The sequence below is a fragment of the Myotis myotis genome, unplaced genomic scaffold, assembly GCF_014108235.1.
Source record: "Myotis myotis isolate mMyoMyo1 unplaced genomic scaffold, mMyoMyo1.p scaffold_m19_p_9, whole genome shotgun sequence".
NCBI classification, from domain to species: domain Eukaryota; kingdom Metazoa; phylum Chordata; class Mammalia; order Chiroptera; family Vespertilionidae; genus Myotis; species Myotis myotis.
The window spans coordinates 92126192-92138824 of record NW_023416401.1 but is presented as its reverse complement, the minus strand read 5'-3'; the positions used below and the strand labels follow the sequence as shown (position 1 = coordinate 92138824).

Below are 12633 nucleotides of genomic sequence, written 5' to 3'. Positions count from 1 at the left end.
GATGCTGAGTGGCGTCCACATGCTCGCCATTCGAAAAGGCCCCTTCTGAGCCCTTCCTGCTCAGCGTGGGAAACAGAAGCCCTCCCTGAAGGAAGCGCCTTCTCCGCCTGTGGCATTCATGGCCTAAGGCCTGTTTGCGATAAGCTCAGCTGTGTTCTGCATCTTGCACATGTGTGCGTGCACACGCACGCACATACACGTACTCACCTGTACATAGGCACACATGAGACACACATGTGCACACAGTGGATGCAATGCATGCACACACGTACACATACATGGTGCACACAAATGCACAAAACGCACAAAACACATGCACATATAGACATACAATGTACACCGTGCATGCACACGTGCGCACACATGCAAGCACACAAAGACCCCCTCTCTGATTGTGCCTGGGCAGTTTCCGTGCTGGTCTGTGTCCCCACGCCCTGTCCTGTGCATGGAGCCCCAGCTCACTGTCCCCGCCTCCCTGCTTTGTTGTCCCCACATAGACGTTTAACTGTCCCCATTGGACTGGCTGGGCAGAGGGCTCAGTGGCACATTAGGAAGGATGGAAGCTCAGGTGGGGGCAGTGCCGGGGTGGACAGAGCACAAAGGGGCCGAGCTGAGGGGTGAATGGCCCCAGTACCTTCCTGTGCCTCCTCACCAATGTGCCGGCCCACTGGGATGGGGTGGGCAGGGAACAGGCCTGGGAGTCCAGAACCAGGCGAGAACAGGTGCTCGGCATCCATCTGTCCTGGCACCTGCTGCCCCCCAGTCAGCTCTGGGTGTGGCCTGGAACCTGGATCTGGAGGCTGTGGCCTAGCCCAGGAAGAGAGGGTCATGGGCCACCACAACCACTTGAACTTGTGCTGTGGGGCGGGGTCTCTTCCTGGCAGAGTGGACCAGATTGTGGGGCGGGGCCCGGCGATGACAGACAAGGACCGTACCAAGGGCCCAGCCGAAGCAGAGCTGCCGGAGGACCCCAGCATGATGGGCCGGCTGGGCAAGGTGGAGAAGCAGGTGAGCGGAGCCTGGAGAGCCACCGTGATGTCAGCCTCGGTGGACGCTGTGGGAGGGGTCCTCGAGCTTCCAAGGGCCTGGGCCCATCACAGCTTAGGGTGCTGCATGCCCTCTGAGCCCCTCCCCAGTCTAGGGCATGTTCCCTTCCTTGGCCACAGGCCCTCAGGACCAGGAGCACCATTTATGCCCCTCCCCTTGCCTGGGTGGGGGCCCCTGAGCGACACCACGTACCGGGGCCTGTGGGTGGACTCTGTCACCTGGGCCTCATCCCCAGAGCCCTCTCCTGTGGACACACACAAGGACTCCCACCAGGCTCTGCTCCTGCCGTGGAGGGAGGAGAGCCATGCGTCCCTCTGTGGCGAGGGCTCTGATGGGTGGGCCCACGGCGGCAGCGGGCAGCCAGATGAGCAGGAGCACCCAGGTCCAGCGCTCTGAAGCCCTGAGGCCACCCAGTAATGGGGTCAGAGGGTGAGCTGCTGGTGGGTCTGCCTCCCGCTGCCTCTGCACCTCTGCAGGGAGCAGCCCGGGTTGTCCCCACTTCTGCAGGGAGCAACCCAGGTCCCCCCACCTCTTCAGGGAAAAGCTGGGTCTCCTCACCTTGGGGAGCAGCCTGCCAGCAGCCCCTCTTGCAGGTCCTGTCCATGGAGAAGAAGCTGGACTTCCTGGTCAGCATCTACACGCAGCGCATGGGGATCCCACCCTCAGAGACTGAGGCGTACTTTGGGGCCAAGGAGCCCGAGCCGGCACCGCCGTACCACAGCCCCGAGGACAGCCGCGATCAGGGGGACCGCAGTGGCTGCATCGTCAAGCTCATCCGCTCCACCAGCTCCATTGGCCACAAGAATTTCTCAGCGCCCCCGGCTGTGCCCTCCACTCAGTGCCCACCCTCTACTTCGTGGCAGCCTCAGGGCAACCCGCGCCAGGGCCATGGTGCCTCGCCCGTGGGGGACCATGGCCCGCTGGTGCGCATCCCGCCACCTCCCACCCATGAGCGCTCGCTGTCTGCCTACAACGGGGGCAACCGGGCTAGCACGGAGTTCCTGCGGCACGAGGACACGCCAGCCAGCAGGCCCCACGAGGGCGCGCTGCGAGACAGCGACACGTCCATCTCCATCCCGTCCGTGGACCACGAGGAGCTGGAGCGCTCATTCAGCGGCTTCAGCATCTCCCAGTCCAAGGAGAACCTGGATGGCCTCAACAGCTGCTATGCGGCGGTGGCCCCCTGTGCCAAAGTCAGACCCTACATTGCCGAGGGCGAGTCGGACACGGACTCGGACCTGTGCACCCCGTGCGGGCCACCGCCTCGCTCGGCCACTGGCGAGGGCCCCTTTGGTGACCTGGGCTGGGCCGGGCCCCGGAAATGAGGCCCCACCCGCTTTTCCCTGACTCTTGGCCTTGAGGTTTCAAGGCAGGACCCTCCGGTGCCCATGCCTGATGCGGTGGCGGGCAGTGGGGGCGCCTCAGTCTTCACGGTGAAGGTTAACGAAAGTCCTTTTCCAACAATGGGCACCCGGGCTGCTGTGCCCACTCTGTAGACCGCCGGCCCAGGTGTGAGAGGGTGGGTGATGCAGAGGACAGGTCCCTGGCAGAGGCTGGAGGTGTGGAGTCAGGGAGCAGGGCCAGAGTGAGGGTGCCCAGTGCGGGACAGGCCTGTCCCCTTGAGAGTGTGTCCATGTGCACGGCTGGGAGGATGCCCCTTGCCTCCCGTGCCCATCCACTGTGTTCTGAGTGTCCTGTGTGGGAGCCAGCCCTGCGTCCAGGGCCCTGGCCGGAGAGGAGGGGCGAGGCCTTAGGACACACAGGAGCATGGGGACCTCTGTGCTCCACAGGCTCCTGGCAGAGGGTCCTTGGGGGCTCTCCCGGCCACAGGAGACCTGGGGGGTGGGCACCCCCTTGTCCTCTGTGCTCTGCCCTGTCCGGGTGCTGGTCAGCAGGCTGCAGCCAGCACGTTCACGGAGACCTGCTTGTGGGCAGTGGTGCTGGGCAGGTGGGCGCCGCACTGGGGCTGGGGGTGTGGTGAGCAGGCTTCCTGCTGCCCTTTGCAGGGGCGCTGCTTCACCTGTCCCCACGGGAGCCTTGACCGGACCCAGGGCTGGAAGGGGGTATAGCCACTGGCAAAAGCTGTCCAAGTCCCCACGCGACATTAGACAAAGGCAGCTTGCTATAGGTTCTCTTCTGTCCCCGCTGGAGCCGCCCGCCCGGCCCACTAGTCTCTGCGGCTGGTCCCTTGGCTGTGGCCTGCTGGTGTCTTGAGAGAAAGGACACCGTCCCCACCCTGGGCCCCCACTCTTGTGGGCACCTGGCCCGAGGAGCAGCAGCTTTGAGCCGGGAGCCCAAAGGCGGCGGTGGGCCCCCAGCAGGCAGTGCAGGGCACCTGGCATTTGGGGTGATGGACCGAAAGCCTGGCACCTGGCACCCTGAGGCAGTGACCCCATGGGTGCAGGGCTGAGCCCAGCTAAGGCCACCAGGTAGCGGCTGCCCCAAACGCTGGGTCCAGGGAGAGCTGGGCTGTCTCCTCACCCATGTGAGCCCACACTGGCTGGGGGTCTCTGAGGCGGCAGCAGGTGGGGCTCAGGCCACGGCTCTGTGTGGGGAACAGCCTCCTCAGGGCCCCCAGGCTCAGTGCTGACAGCACATGTGCCCTTGGTGCCCGCCCACAGTGGGGCCCCACTTCGGAGAAGCCTTGTGCACTGTCTTGGGTGTGCGTGTGACAAGACAGGAGTGTGGCTGACACCCCACACCTGTGCTCAATCACTGGCTCACACATGGGCACACACACCACACACACACTCACACATACAGAAATTGCACAGGCACACCCACGCACACATACACACACCACTTAAGCATACATACGTGATACACCTCACACAGTGCACATGCGCACACACATGCATGCCTCACACACATGCGCAGGTGCACACACACACACACACACACACACAGCCATGCACATGCGTGCCCTCATGCACACATGCACACACGCACACATCACATTCTGACCGGGCAGTCCCTTGGCCTCTGGCTGCTTTCCAGCACGAGGACTCGGGACTCGGGGAGCCACAGTGGCTCTGCCACCCGGGCCCCTGGACAGAAGTGGCAGAAGGTGCCCTGGAGTCATGCAGGGCCCCACGCTGCCCTCCCCTTGGCACGGCAGTAGCTGTCCAGAGTGGTTGGGTGGCCAATGGCCAGGGACAGCCTGGGCTGGGCCAGGGAGGACCCAGCACCTATGGGGTGTCCGGATGTGATGCTGGGGCTCTGGCCGGCTCCCTGGGCCCCTTGGTCAGTGGCCTGGCCTCATCACCACCGAGCAGGGGGCTGCCCTCTCCCTTTGTTGGCCTACCGTCTCCCTCCTCTGTCCCTGTGCAATCATGAGCCACACTCATGCTGGGCCACCTGGGAGGACGGAGGGACCAGCCAGGTGGCAGAGGGCTCCCTCCCGGCCTGCCCACCGGCCTGTCCCCACACCTGCCTGCTCAGCAACACCACCTGTCCCGCTCCAGGACCCCGTGCTGCGAGGGCTGCTCCGGGGGGCCAGCTGCCTCCAGTCACCACGGCTGAGCCCAGAGCTGCTGCCAGCCAGGCAGCGTCACGCGTCTCCAGTGGGTTAACTTATTAACCCGCCTCTCCCTCACTAGACTGTCCCCTCCCCTGGCTGTGGATTTGAGATGTGAACATGGGAGAGGGGTCGTCCTCTCTGTGGCCCCCACATTCAGGGGCCACCATATATCAGGTCCGCACCCGCTGCTCTCGGAAAGAAGTCTGTGCGAGGCATTGCACATGCTTCTGAAGCCCAGCGGCGCTGCTGCTGGTGCTCTGGGGCCTCTGTAGAAACACTGGTGTTCGCATCTATTTCACTTTCGCCCCGAATTGTAAATAATGTACAGATGATCCTCAGCTGCCCTCTGGGGTGGCGCAGACCTGCCTTGGTGATCTCCAGGCCGCCCCCCTTATATACTGACGTGGGTGTGAGGCAGGAAGGCTGGGGGCCCGGCAGTGCTGCCTGCTTCCAGAGCCCGGGGAGCCTGTGTGGCTGTCCCCAGGGGCAGCCTCCACTTGGGCCCCCACCAAGGACAAAGCAGAAACAACCAAGGAGGGCTTCGTGCAGGAAGCAGTGTGGTGCAATCTGGACTGCGCCTCTCCTTTCAGGGGCCTGGGAGAGCCGGCAGCCCAGGGCAGGACACTGTGGCCCCTGGAGCAGGCAGAGCCCTGAGGGGTGGGGCTGCCCGCTGACCCAGAAGGCTGCTCTGCTGGGGGCGGGGCTTTAGGACACAGTGTAAAGGGGGGGAGGGAGGCCCTGGGGAGGAGAGGGCCCTCTTCACAGCCTTTGGAGTCATTTGTGGGGCTGGGAGAGGTTGGGTGGTCTTTTGTCTTGGACACTTGCGAGGGTGACACACTGACTAGGACGTGAGGACAGGAGGGCGGCCCTAGTCCTGGGCTTCTGGGCAGGTGTGCACACCTGGCTGGGCTGCACGTCCAGCTCTGACTGGGTCTCATAAAGTTGTTGCCTTAATGCATGTTGACGGGGAGTCGCTGAGGTCGCCCCTGTGCCCTGGGTGACCTCCAGGCGCTGATGCCAGGCCCGCCCCTTCTCCCCCGCCTGTGGTCTGCAGACCGCTCCACAGAGGGCACTGAGCAGGCGGTCTCACCATCTCACACCCGCTGGCCCAAGGTGCCGCCTGCCTGGATTCGCCCGACCCCACTGCGCCCATCGGCTCGGCCGCCTGGGCCCAAAGGCGGCTGCAGCTCCCCCATCTGCGCTGTTGCCTTGGCTGTGTTTGCACTTTTGTTCATGCTCCAAAGAATATTTCATACTGCCTTGCGTGTGACACGCGCTGGCTGGGTGTGCGCGCGCACCACAGCGACCGTGTCACCACCGCACACTTGTGTCTCAGCCGCACTGTTGTTTTCCAAGGAAAGACGCCGGGGCCGGGTCCAGGTTTGCTAGGAGCAGTGAGATGTGTGCGCACGCAGCTCACTGTCAGGCCGATGCTCCCGGTGAGAATGGGCCCAGCACAGGTTCCCCAGGGGCCTTGGTGTGGAATCTGGCGTCAGGGATGCATATGGAAAGTTCTGTTGCCACAGGGACGAGTCTGGGTGCCCAGAGGGCCTGCGCACGGAGTAAAACACAGTGATCCACCGGGCAGTGCGTGCCTCCTTCCTGCCGTGTCCTCTCCGGCGGCTGGCCTGCGCCGGGGCTTGTGGTGACAGGGACAGCGACAGACTCCCCGGGAGGCCACTGTGCTCCCACTGGGAGGGCTCTCACTCTGCAGGGTCCGGCACCGGCTCTGTCTGTCCTCTCTCTGCCACCACCAAGGACCACCAGCCGGTGGCCCCCAGAGCAGAGGCTCCGGGTCGCCCCCTGCAGGCTCCTGCCCGTGGCCTTCTCTCCACCCTCCGGGCAGCTGGGTCCTGGGCTATGGAAGCTTCAGCCCCTACCACTCCCCCTCACTCCCCTGGCTGGGTGAGGGGCTAGGGGCGGGGAGTGATGTCCTGTCTCCCACCCGAGGGCCTGGGCCAGGGCCTGGCTGTAAGGGGCTTGTGCTGAGCAGCTATGCTGCCCGCCTTCTGGAATGTTCCTCCCACCAGACCCCTCTGGCCTCTGGGGGCTCAGCTGAGCAGGCAGAGCAGATGGGCAGGGCTCAGTGGCCCAGAGGACTCATGCCGAGCCCCGAGCCCTGCACAGATGCCTGGCCCTACAGTGGTGGGGGTGGGGTGGGGGTAGGGTGTGAGGGAGGGCCTGGCAGGTCTGGGTGACAAACCAGAGGTTTATATTGCAAGGCTTCCAGAAACTTCTGGGTTGGGGTGCCTTTCTTTGGGCTAACTGGATGGTGCTCCCGGCCCAGCTGGGCTGCTGCACTCACCTCTGTCCACCCACAGCACTGACGACGGTCCACAGCGTCCCCTGGCCATCCCTGCTGGAGACGAGGACAGAGAGCTGCCGTCACCGGGAAGCCCGAGCCTGGCCCTGAGTGCGGGGGGCAGGTCAGCATGATCCACGGCCCTCGGATCTCTGCAGGCTCAGGCCTGGTGAAAACCCGGACCCCCGTGTGCTCGGGGTCTCTAGCTGCCCCTGGTGCTGGGGGCTGCAGTGGGAGGGAGGAGCACCCCATCCGACCCCTCCACACCCACGAGACAGATGTTTCACTATCTCGCACTCGGCGGTTTTGACTGCTTGCCTGAGAAAGTTCTGTTTTTCCAAGAATTGTCCCTAGAATTAGGATTGGATCTGGGCTTGGCTGTGATGAACAGAAACTTTAAACAACTGCGGGTTCAACAGAGAAGACTCCTATTTGTCTTTCACGGTCGACAGTCCAGAGGGAAGCTGTCTGGACTAGTGTGGGGGTCCCCTGTGGTGCCAGAGGCGGGTCCTTCCTGTCCTGTTTCTCTGTTCTACATGGTTTCTTCCTCCGGGTCACCACGTGGGCCAGTGTGGCTGCTGGAGGCCAGCCATTGCACCTTCATCCCAGCTAGTGGAAGGGAGTGTGGGGGAGAAGGGCACCCTTTCCCCTAACACACACACACGCACACACACACACACACGCACACGCACACACATGCACACACACACTAGCACACCTGTGGTGTCTGCTTACATCCATAGGCCCCAGTCACATTCTGTAGGGACGACTGGGAAATGGAGTCTTTATACTGGGTGCCCATGCTTGGCTAACTCAGGGGTTTGTCTCTAAGAAAGCAGGGGACAGGCTCCTGGGGGACCAAGCCGGCCTGGGCTCTGCTCCCAGCAAGACCGATAGGCCCTGGGTGACACTGGCCACCAGATGTCAGAATAAGCAGAGCAGGGGGCAGGACAGGTGTTTGAGGGTCTGTCCTCCCCAACAACGCCCAGAGCTTTCGCTGCCCTCTCCGTGCCCGGCCCATGCAGCCATATTCCCGCTTGGGCCTGCACCTCATTCTCTGCTCTGTGCACGTCACCCAATCCCATGAGGGGTATCACCAATCACCCCATTATGCAGGGGTGATCCATGGCACAGAGAGCTTGGGTGCCCCCAGTTCGAGGTAAGCGGAGGGGCAGGATGTGGCCCCGAGCCTTCCTGGGGACGTGGCTGGAGCACGTGCAGAGCTGGGCCCTAACTGAGCTGCCCTCTTGGGTCCCCTCAACATAGCTGCCTTGGTTTCTGGAACTATCTGTGTATCATCCCACCTCCGCCCAGGACCAGATGAGCCAGGCACACCTGGGTCCCATGGGCACCTTGTCTGATCCACCATGCAGATGCAGGGCTGCAGGTGGCTGAGGCAGCCAGCAGCTTGATGGCGGGCAGGTGGCATCCAGAACTGTGTCCCCAGCTGTGGGGTGGGGTGCTGTGGACAGGGCAGGGGGACTGAGCTCCCCGTGGCTCTGGGCTCAGGTGAAGGGCCACTGCAGAGCTCTGGGGGCTGAGTTGTCCCTCCCATGGGTGCTGGCCGAGGGGCACGGATAGGGGGCCTGTTGCCCACCACTGGAGCCTGCTTACCACTGAGGCCCCTCCCCCATCCTCTGGACAAGACCCCAAGAGGGCAGGGAGGCGGTGACAGCACATTGCCCAGCGCTGGTGGGGCCCCCACACAGGCACAGGTGCCCCCACAGACACCCTGCCCTGCTTGCTGTCACCCATGTCCCCCTGGGTTCCATCACATAGGGCAGATGGCAGGCACCTCTGTGTCCAAGGCTGCACGGGCACAGGGAACCCGGGGTGTGTGCGGCGGCTGCAGGGCTCAGAGGGGACTGTGGTCAGTGGTGTGACAGGACACAGTGTAGGCAGGAGCTCTGGGCAGGGGCAGGAGGCCCAGCTCTGGTGGGGGGAGGGCTCCTTCAGTCCCCACCCCAGGTAGACACCCCTCTCGCACCCAGGGGAGGCTGCCTGAGGAGCCGGCCGAGCTCCGAGTGACCCACCACACCCATCCTTTCACTCAGCGAGGCCACTTGGAAAGGCCGCCCACGGCCCGAATCCCGAATCCGAGGCTTTTTCTAGACTGGTGTCCTCAGGCCTGGCCCTGGACTCCACTGAGCCTGAAAGGGGTCAGAGGAGGGCCCCTATCCTGGGGGAGGGGGCTCCTGCTGGCGGGGGCCTGGAGGGGGGCCCTCAGGCCTGAGGTCAGTGGGAGGTGCTGCTCCAGGTCCAGACCTGCCTGGCCTGGCTCCTGGTGCCCACGGACTCGCCCAGTGCCTGTCGTCCAGCTCCTCTTCCTGCTCTGTGCCCTCGGACTCACATGAGCCACCCCCCCAAGACTTTCAGGCCTGCAGCCCCCAAATAAAATAAAACCTGCAGGAAACTGCTGTGAGCTCCTGCCAGGAAAGCTCCCCTCTGAGTGGTTGTCAGGCCCACAGCTACTGTGCGCATGTGTGTGCATGTGTGCACATGTGTGTGCGTGTGTGTGTGTACGTGGGTGGGCGCTGGAGCAATCAGCCTAGGAAGGAGCTCACAGGTAGAGGGGCCTTGAGGAGGCCTGTGGCATACCAGCTCTGGGGTCTCCAGCAGCCCTGGCCAACATGCTGGGCAGCTTTTTTCCAGGTAGAGCCCCATCCACCCTGGATCAGCATTTCTGGGGAGCCCTGAAGCAAGCCTGGAGCCTGGACTCTCGGGGGTCCACTGTGGGCTGGGGATAGTGAGGGCCACTGCTGGGATCCCCTCAAAAAGTAGAAACGCAGGGAGAGAACCGTGGGCAGGAAGCTGGCCGGTGCCAAACTGAAGTTGATCTGTTTTGGGGGTCAGAGACTGGAACAGAAACGGGGCCCCCAGCCTGTCCCCCACCTCCAAGGCCGAAGCTGCCCAGAGCAACGCCTCTGTTGTACATCTCACTTTCTGGACGCTCGTGCCCAAATCTCCCCTGGCCTCCTACTGCAGCTCCTCCTGTCCTGACCAGAAGCAAAGGGCAGGAAGGGTGCGGGGGCGTGGGGACTGCTTGCCAACCTCGACTACCTCCTCCCACCAGGCTCCCTTTGCCCTCCTCTCCCGTGGGCCTTCTCCCAGCCTCCAGCCAGGGCTCTGTCCCCCACCCCCGGCTTGTCCCTGGCCTGGGCAGCCGTCCTTGAGGACTCGCTGGGGGTGGACATCAACAAAGTCCCAGAATCCGGGTACCAATGGGTCCTCAGGAACCCCTACCTGGTTGCAGCCATTGCCTACTTTTATAAGATGCAGAAATGTGATTTCTTTCCACATAAAAGTAAAATGTTTAGCTCACGAAGCTGGCATTTACTTCTGCCAACACAGAAGAGGTGTCACCGGAGACCCTGGTGCGTGGGTCCTCTGACACCTTCCCACGGAAGCTGCCTGCTGGTCTTCAAGGGCGGCCGTGGGAAGTGGTGGGCTGGGCAGGAGAGAGCCCAGTGGGCAGTGTGGAGCCAAGGATCGTCCCAGCTGACCCTCCTGCCAGGAGGGAGCTGGGATGGGACTTGTCTCGATCTACAATCGGCCAGTGGACAGAGAGACCTGGGACCAGGAGTCCCGTTCAGCAGAGCCAGAGACCACGTGGCCAAGTGCATCTACGGAGCACCTGCTGTATGCACCCACTGTGAGAAGCCATGGCCATGCCCTTGAGCCCTCAGAGCCTGCTGGACTAGAGACAGCGGGATTCTGGGGGGCTGAGGGGCAGCTCTTTGCTGCCCTGGCTGCAGTCTCTGTCACCCCTCCCTCAGTTGTCACCTAGCTCTCCTCTGACTCAGTGCATGGTCAGTCCTGAAGCCCATGACGGATGGCCACTCAGCCTTGGTTTGCCCTAGCCTGTTCACTGCCCTCAGATGGCCTGTGTCACACCTACTATGACTCCTCTTTGCATGCAGCCCACAACTGGGCACAGGAGCCCAGGGCACTCACCCAGTAGAGGCCAATGGCCCTATCCCCTCCCACATTCCAGACAAGAGAAGTGTTGTAATAAAGCCAAGCTGTATCCTGGGCAGCTTGCGGCCCACTAATACCTTCAGCCCTTTCTTCGGGACCTGATCTTGGCCCGGACAGTGAGATGCAGATGTCAGTTTGGCAACTCAGGTCAGATATTTTCTCCTGGTTACATTTTTAAAAATATATTTTATTGATTTTTTACAGAGAGGAAGGGAGAGAGATAGAGAGTTTGAAACATCAATGAGAGAGAAACATTGATCAGCTGCCTCCTGCACACCTCCTACTGGGGATGTGCCCACAACCCAGGTACATGCCCTTGACCGGAATCGAACCTGGGACCCTTCAGTCCGCAGGCCGACGCTCTATCCACTGAGCCAAACCGGGTAGGGCTCCCTGTTACATTTTATCTCTGGGCCTGGACAGGCCTCTCCCTCCTGTGGCTCTCCTGCCAGAGTCCTGAAGCTGCCTCCCTCCTGTGCTCGGCGTCACAGACAGCCCAGTGGCCAGTGTGTGCCCTGCGGAGGCCCCACTCCAGCCGCCACCTCCTCCCACAGCTGTGGCCCGGGAGCTGGAGATGGCTAAGCCCTCCCCCGCCAGCTGGAGCAGAAGGAGCTGAGTCCCTCCGTGCCATTCAGAGTTGCTGAGTTTTCAGCGCAGGCGGGCTTGACATTTGCATTGGAATCAGTGTGTTGACTTGCTCCCTGTGCTCCTGTAGACTCCAAGGCCTCCGGCTGCTCCTCAGTGAGCCCTCACTGCCTGGGGCAGACCTGGTGTGGGCACCTGCAGCCCATCCAGCCCATGTACCCTCACCCTGGGGCCAGTGTCCCCATTATTTTAGTGCCTCACTCTCCTGTCACCTCCCAGGGGTCAGGGGCTGGCTCTTCTTTCAAACTCAGTGCTGACACAGGACGTGTATACACTCGGTGCCCAGTCATCTGGCACAGGGTATGTATACACTTGGTGCCCAGTCAGGCAGAGAAGCATCGGTGACTCTACCCTGTGCCACTCCACCCTCTGCCTCCTGGAGCTGTGGCAGATGCAGCTGACACAGATGGATGCCCACTGGCTACAGTGCGGAAGGCTCCCCTCCTCTGTAGACGAATGCAGCCTGAGTGGGAGCTGAGAGGACCAGTGGGAGGCGTGGCGGGCCCTGGGCAGATGTGCTGGGAGAAGACTCATCCCAGCCTGGTCCCTCCCAGGCTGGTGATGGGTGTGGAGGGTGGGGCTTGGGCTCACCTGGTGTGTGGGGGTGGGGAGCTGGCTGTGAGCACAGGCCAAGTGGTTAATGGGGAACAAACACCAGACAGGGTCCTGGTCCCGGGAGAGGAGGGGTGCTGGGCCTGGCTTCCCAGTGTGACCATCAGAAGCATTCCAGCCGGTAAAGAATCTGTGAGTTATTTGAGCCAAACTGTCAACAATTGCCAGGAAGCAGAACCTCAATGGCTTCAGACAATGCTCCGGAGAAAGGTGCTTTTCACCTATTTTTATGAATTACCATCAAAGGTGAAGACATAGTGAGTGACATGAACTCCACTGGCGGTGGATGAGGGAGGCGGGAGAGAGCAAAGCGGGAAGCCTCTGGGACTGGATAAAAAGTAAAATGACGGACACGTGCTTCTCTTACACAGGGGGGTGTCGGATGGTTAACACTCAACAATTAACACAATAATGATAACAATGAGGGAATCTGTGGCCTCCGCCCTGGCACCCTGGCACATTGGTTGTGCCCTGAGGGGTCCAGAAAAAGGGAAGTTACAGGTTACCCTGACAGTCCACAGGAATATTA

At 62.2% G+C, this 12633-nt stretch overlaps 1 protein-coding gene across 9 annotated transcripts in view; it reads left to right on the top strand.

Moving 5' to 3' along the window:
• KCNQ2 (potassium voltage-gated channel subfamily Q member 2) overlaps positions 1-6699 on the top strand; it is a 47002-nt gene extending 40303 nt beyond the window's left edge. For 7 of the 9 annotated variants that reach the window (XM_036323312.1, XM_036323311.1, XM_036323310.1 and 4 more), the window contains 2 exons: positions 885-1008; positions 1641-6699. In XM_036323312.1, the coding sequence (XP_036179205.1) occupies positions 885-1008; positions 1641-2372 (856 nt within the window). In that variant the 3' untranslated portion in view covers positions 2373-6699. The remainder of the gene's footprint in view (positions 1-884; positions 1009-1640) is intronic. The other 2 variants (XM_036323316.1, XM_036323315.1) reach the window with 1 other exon arrangement.
• Positions 6700-12633: the final 5934 nt, after the last annotated feature.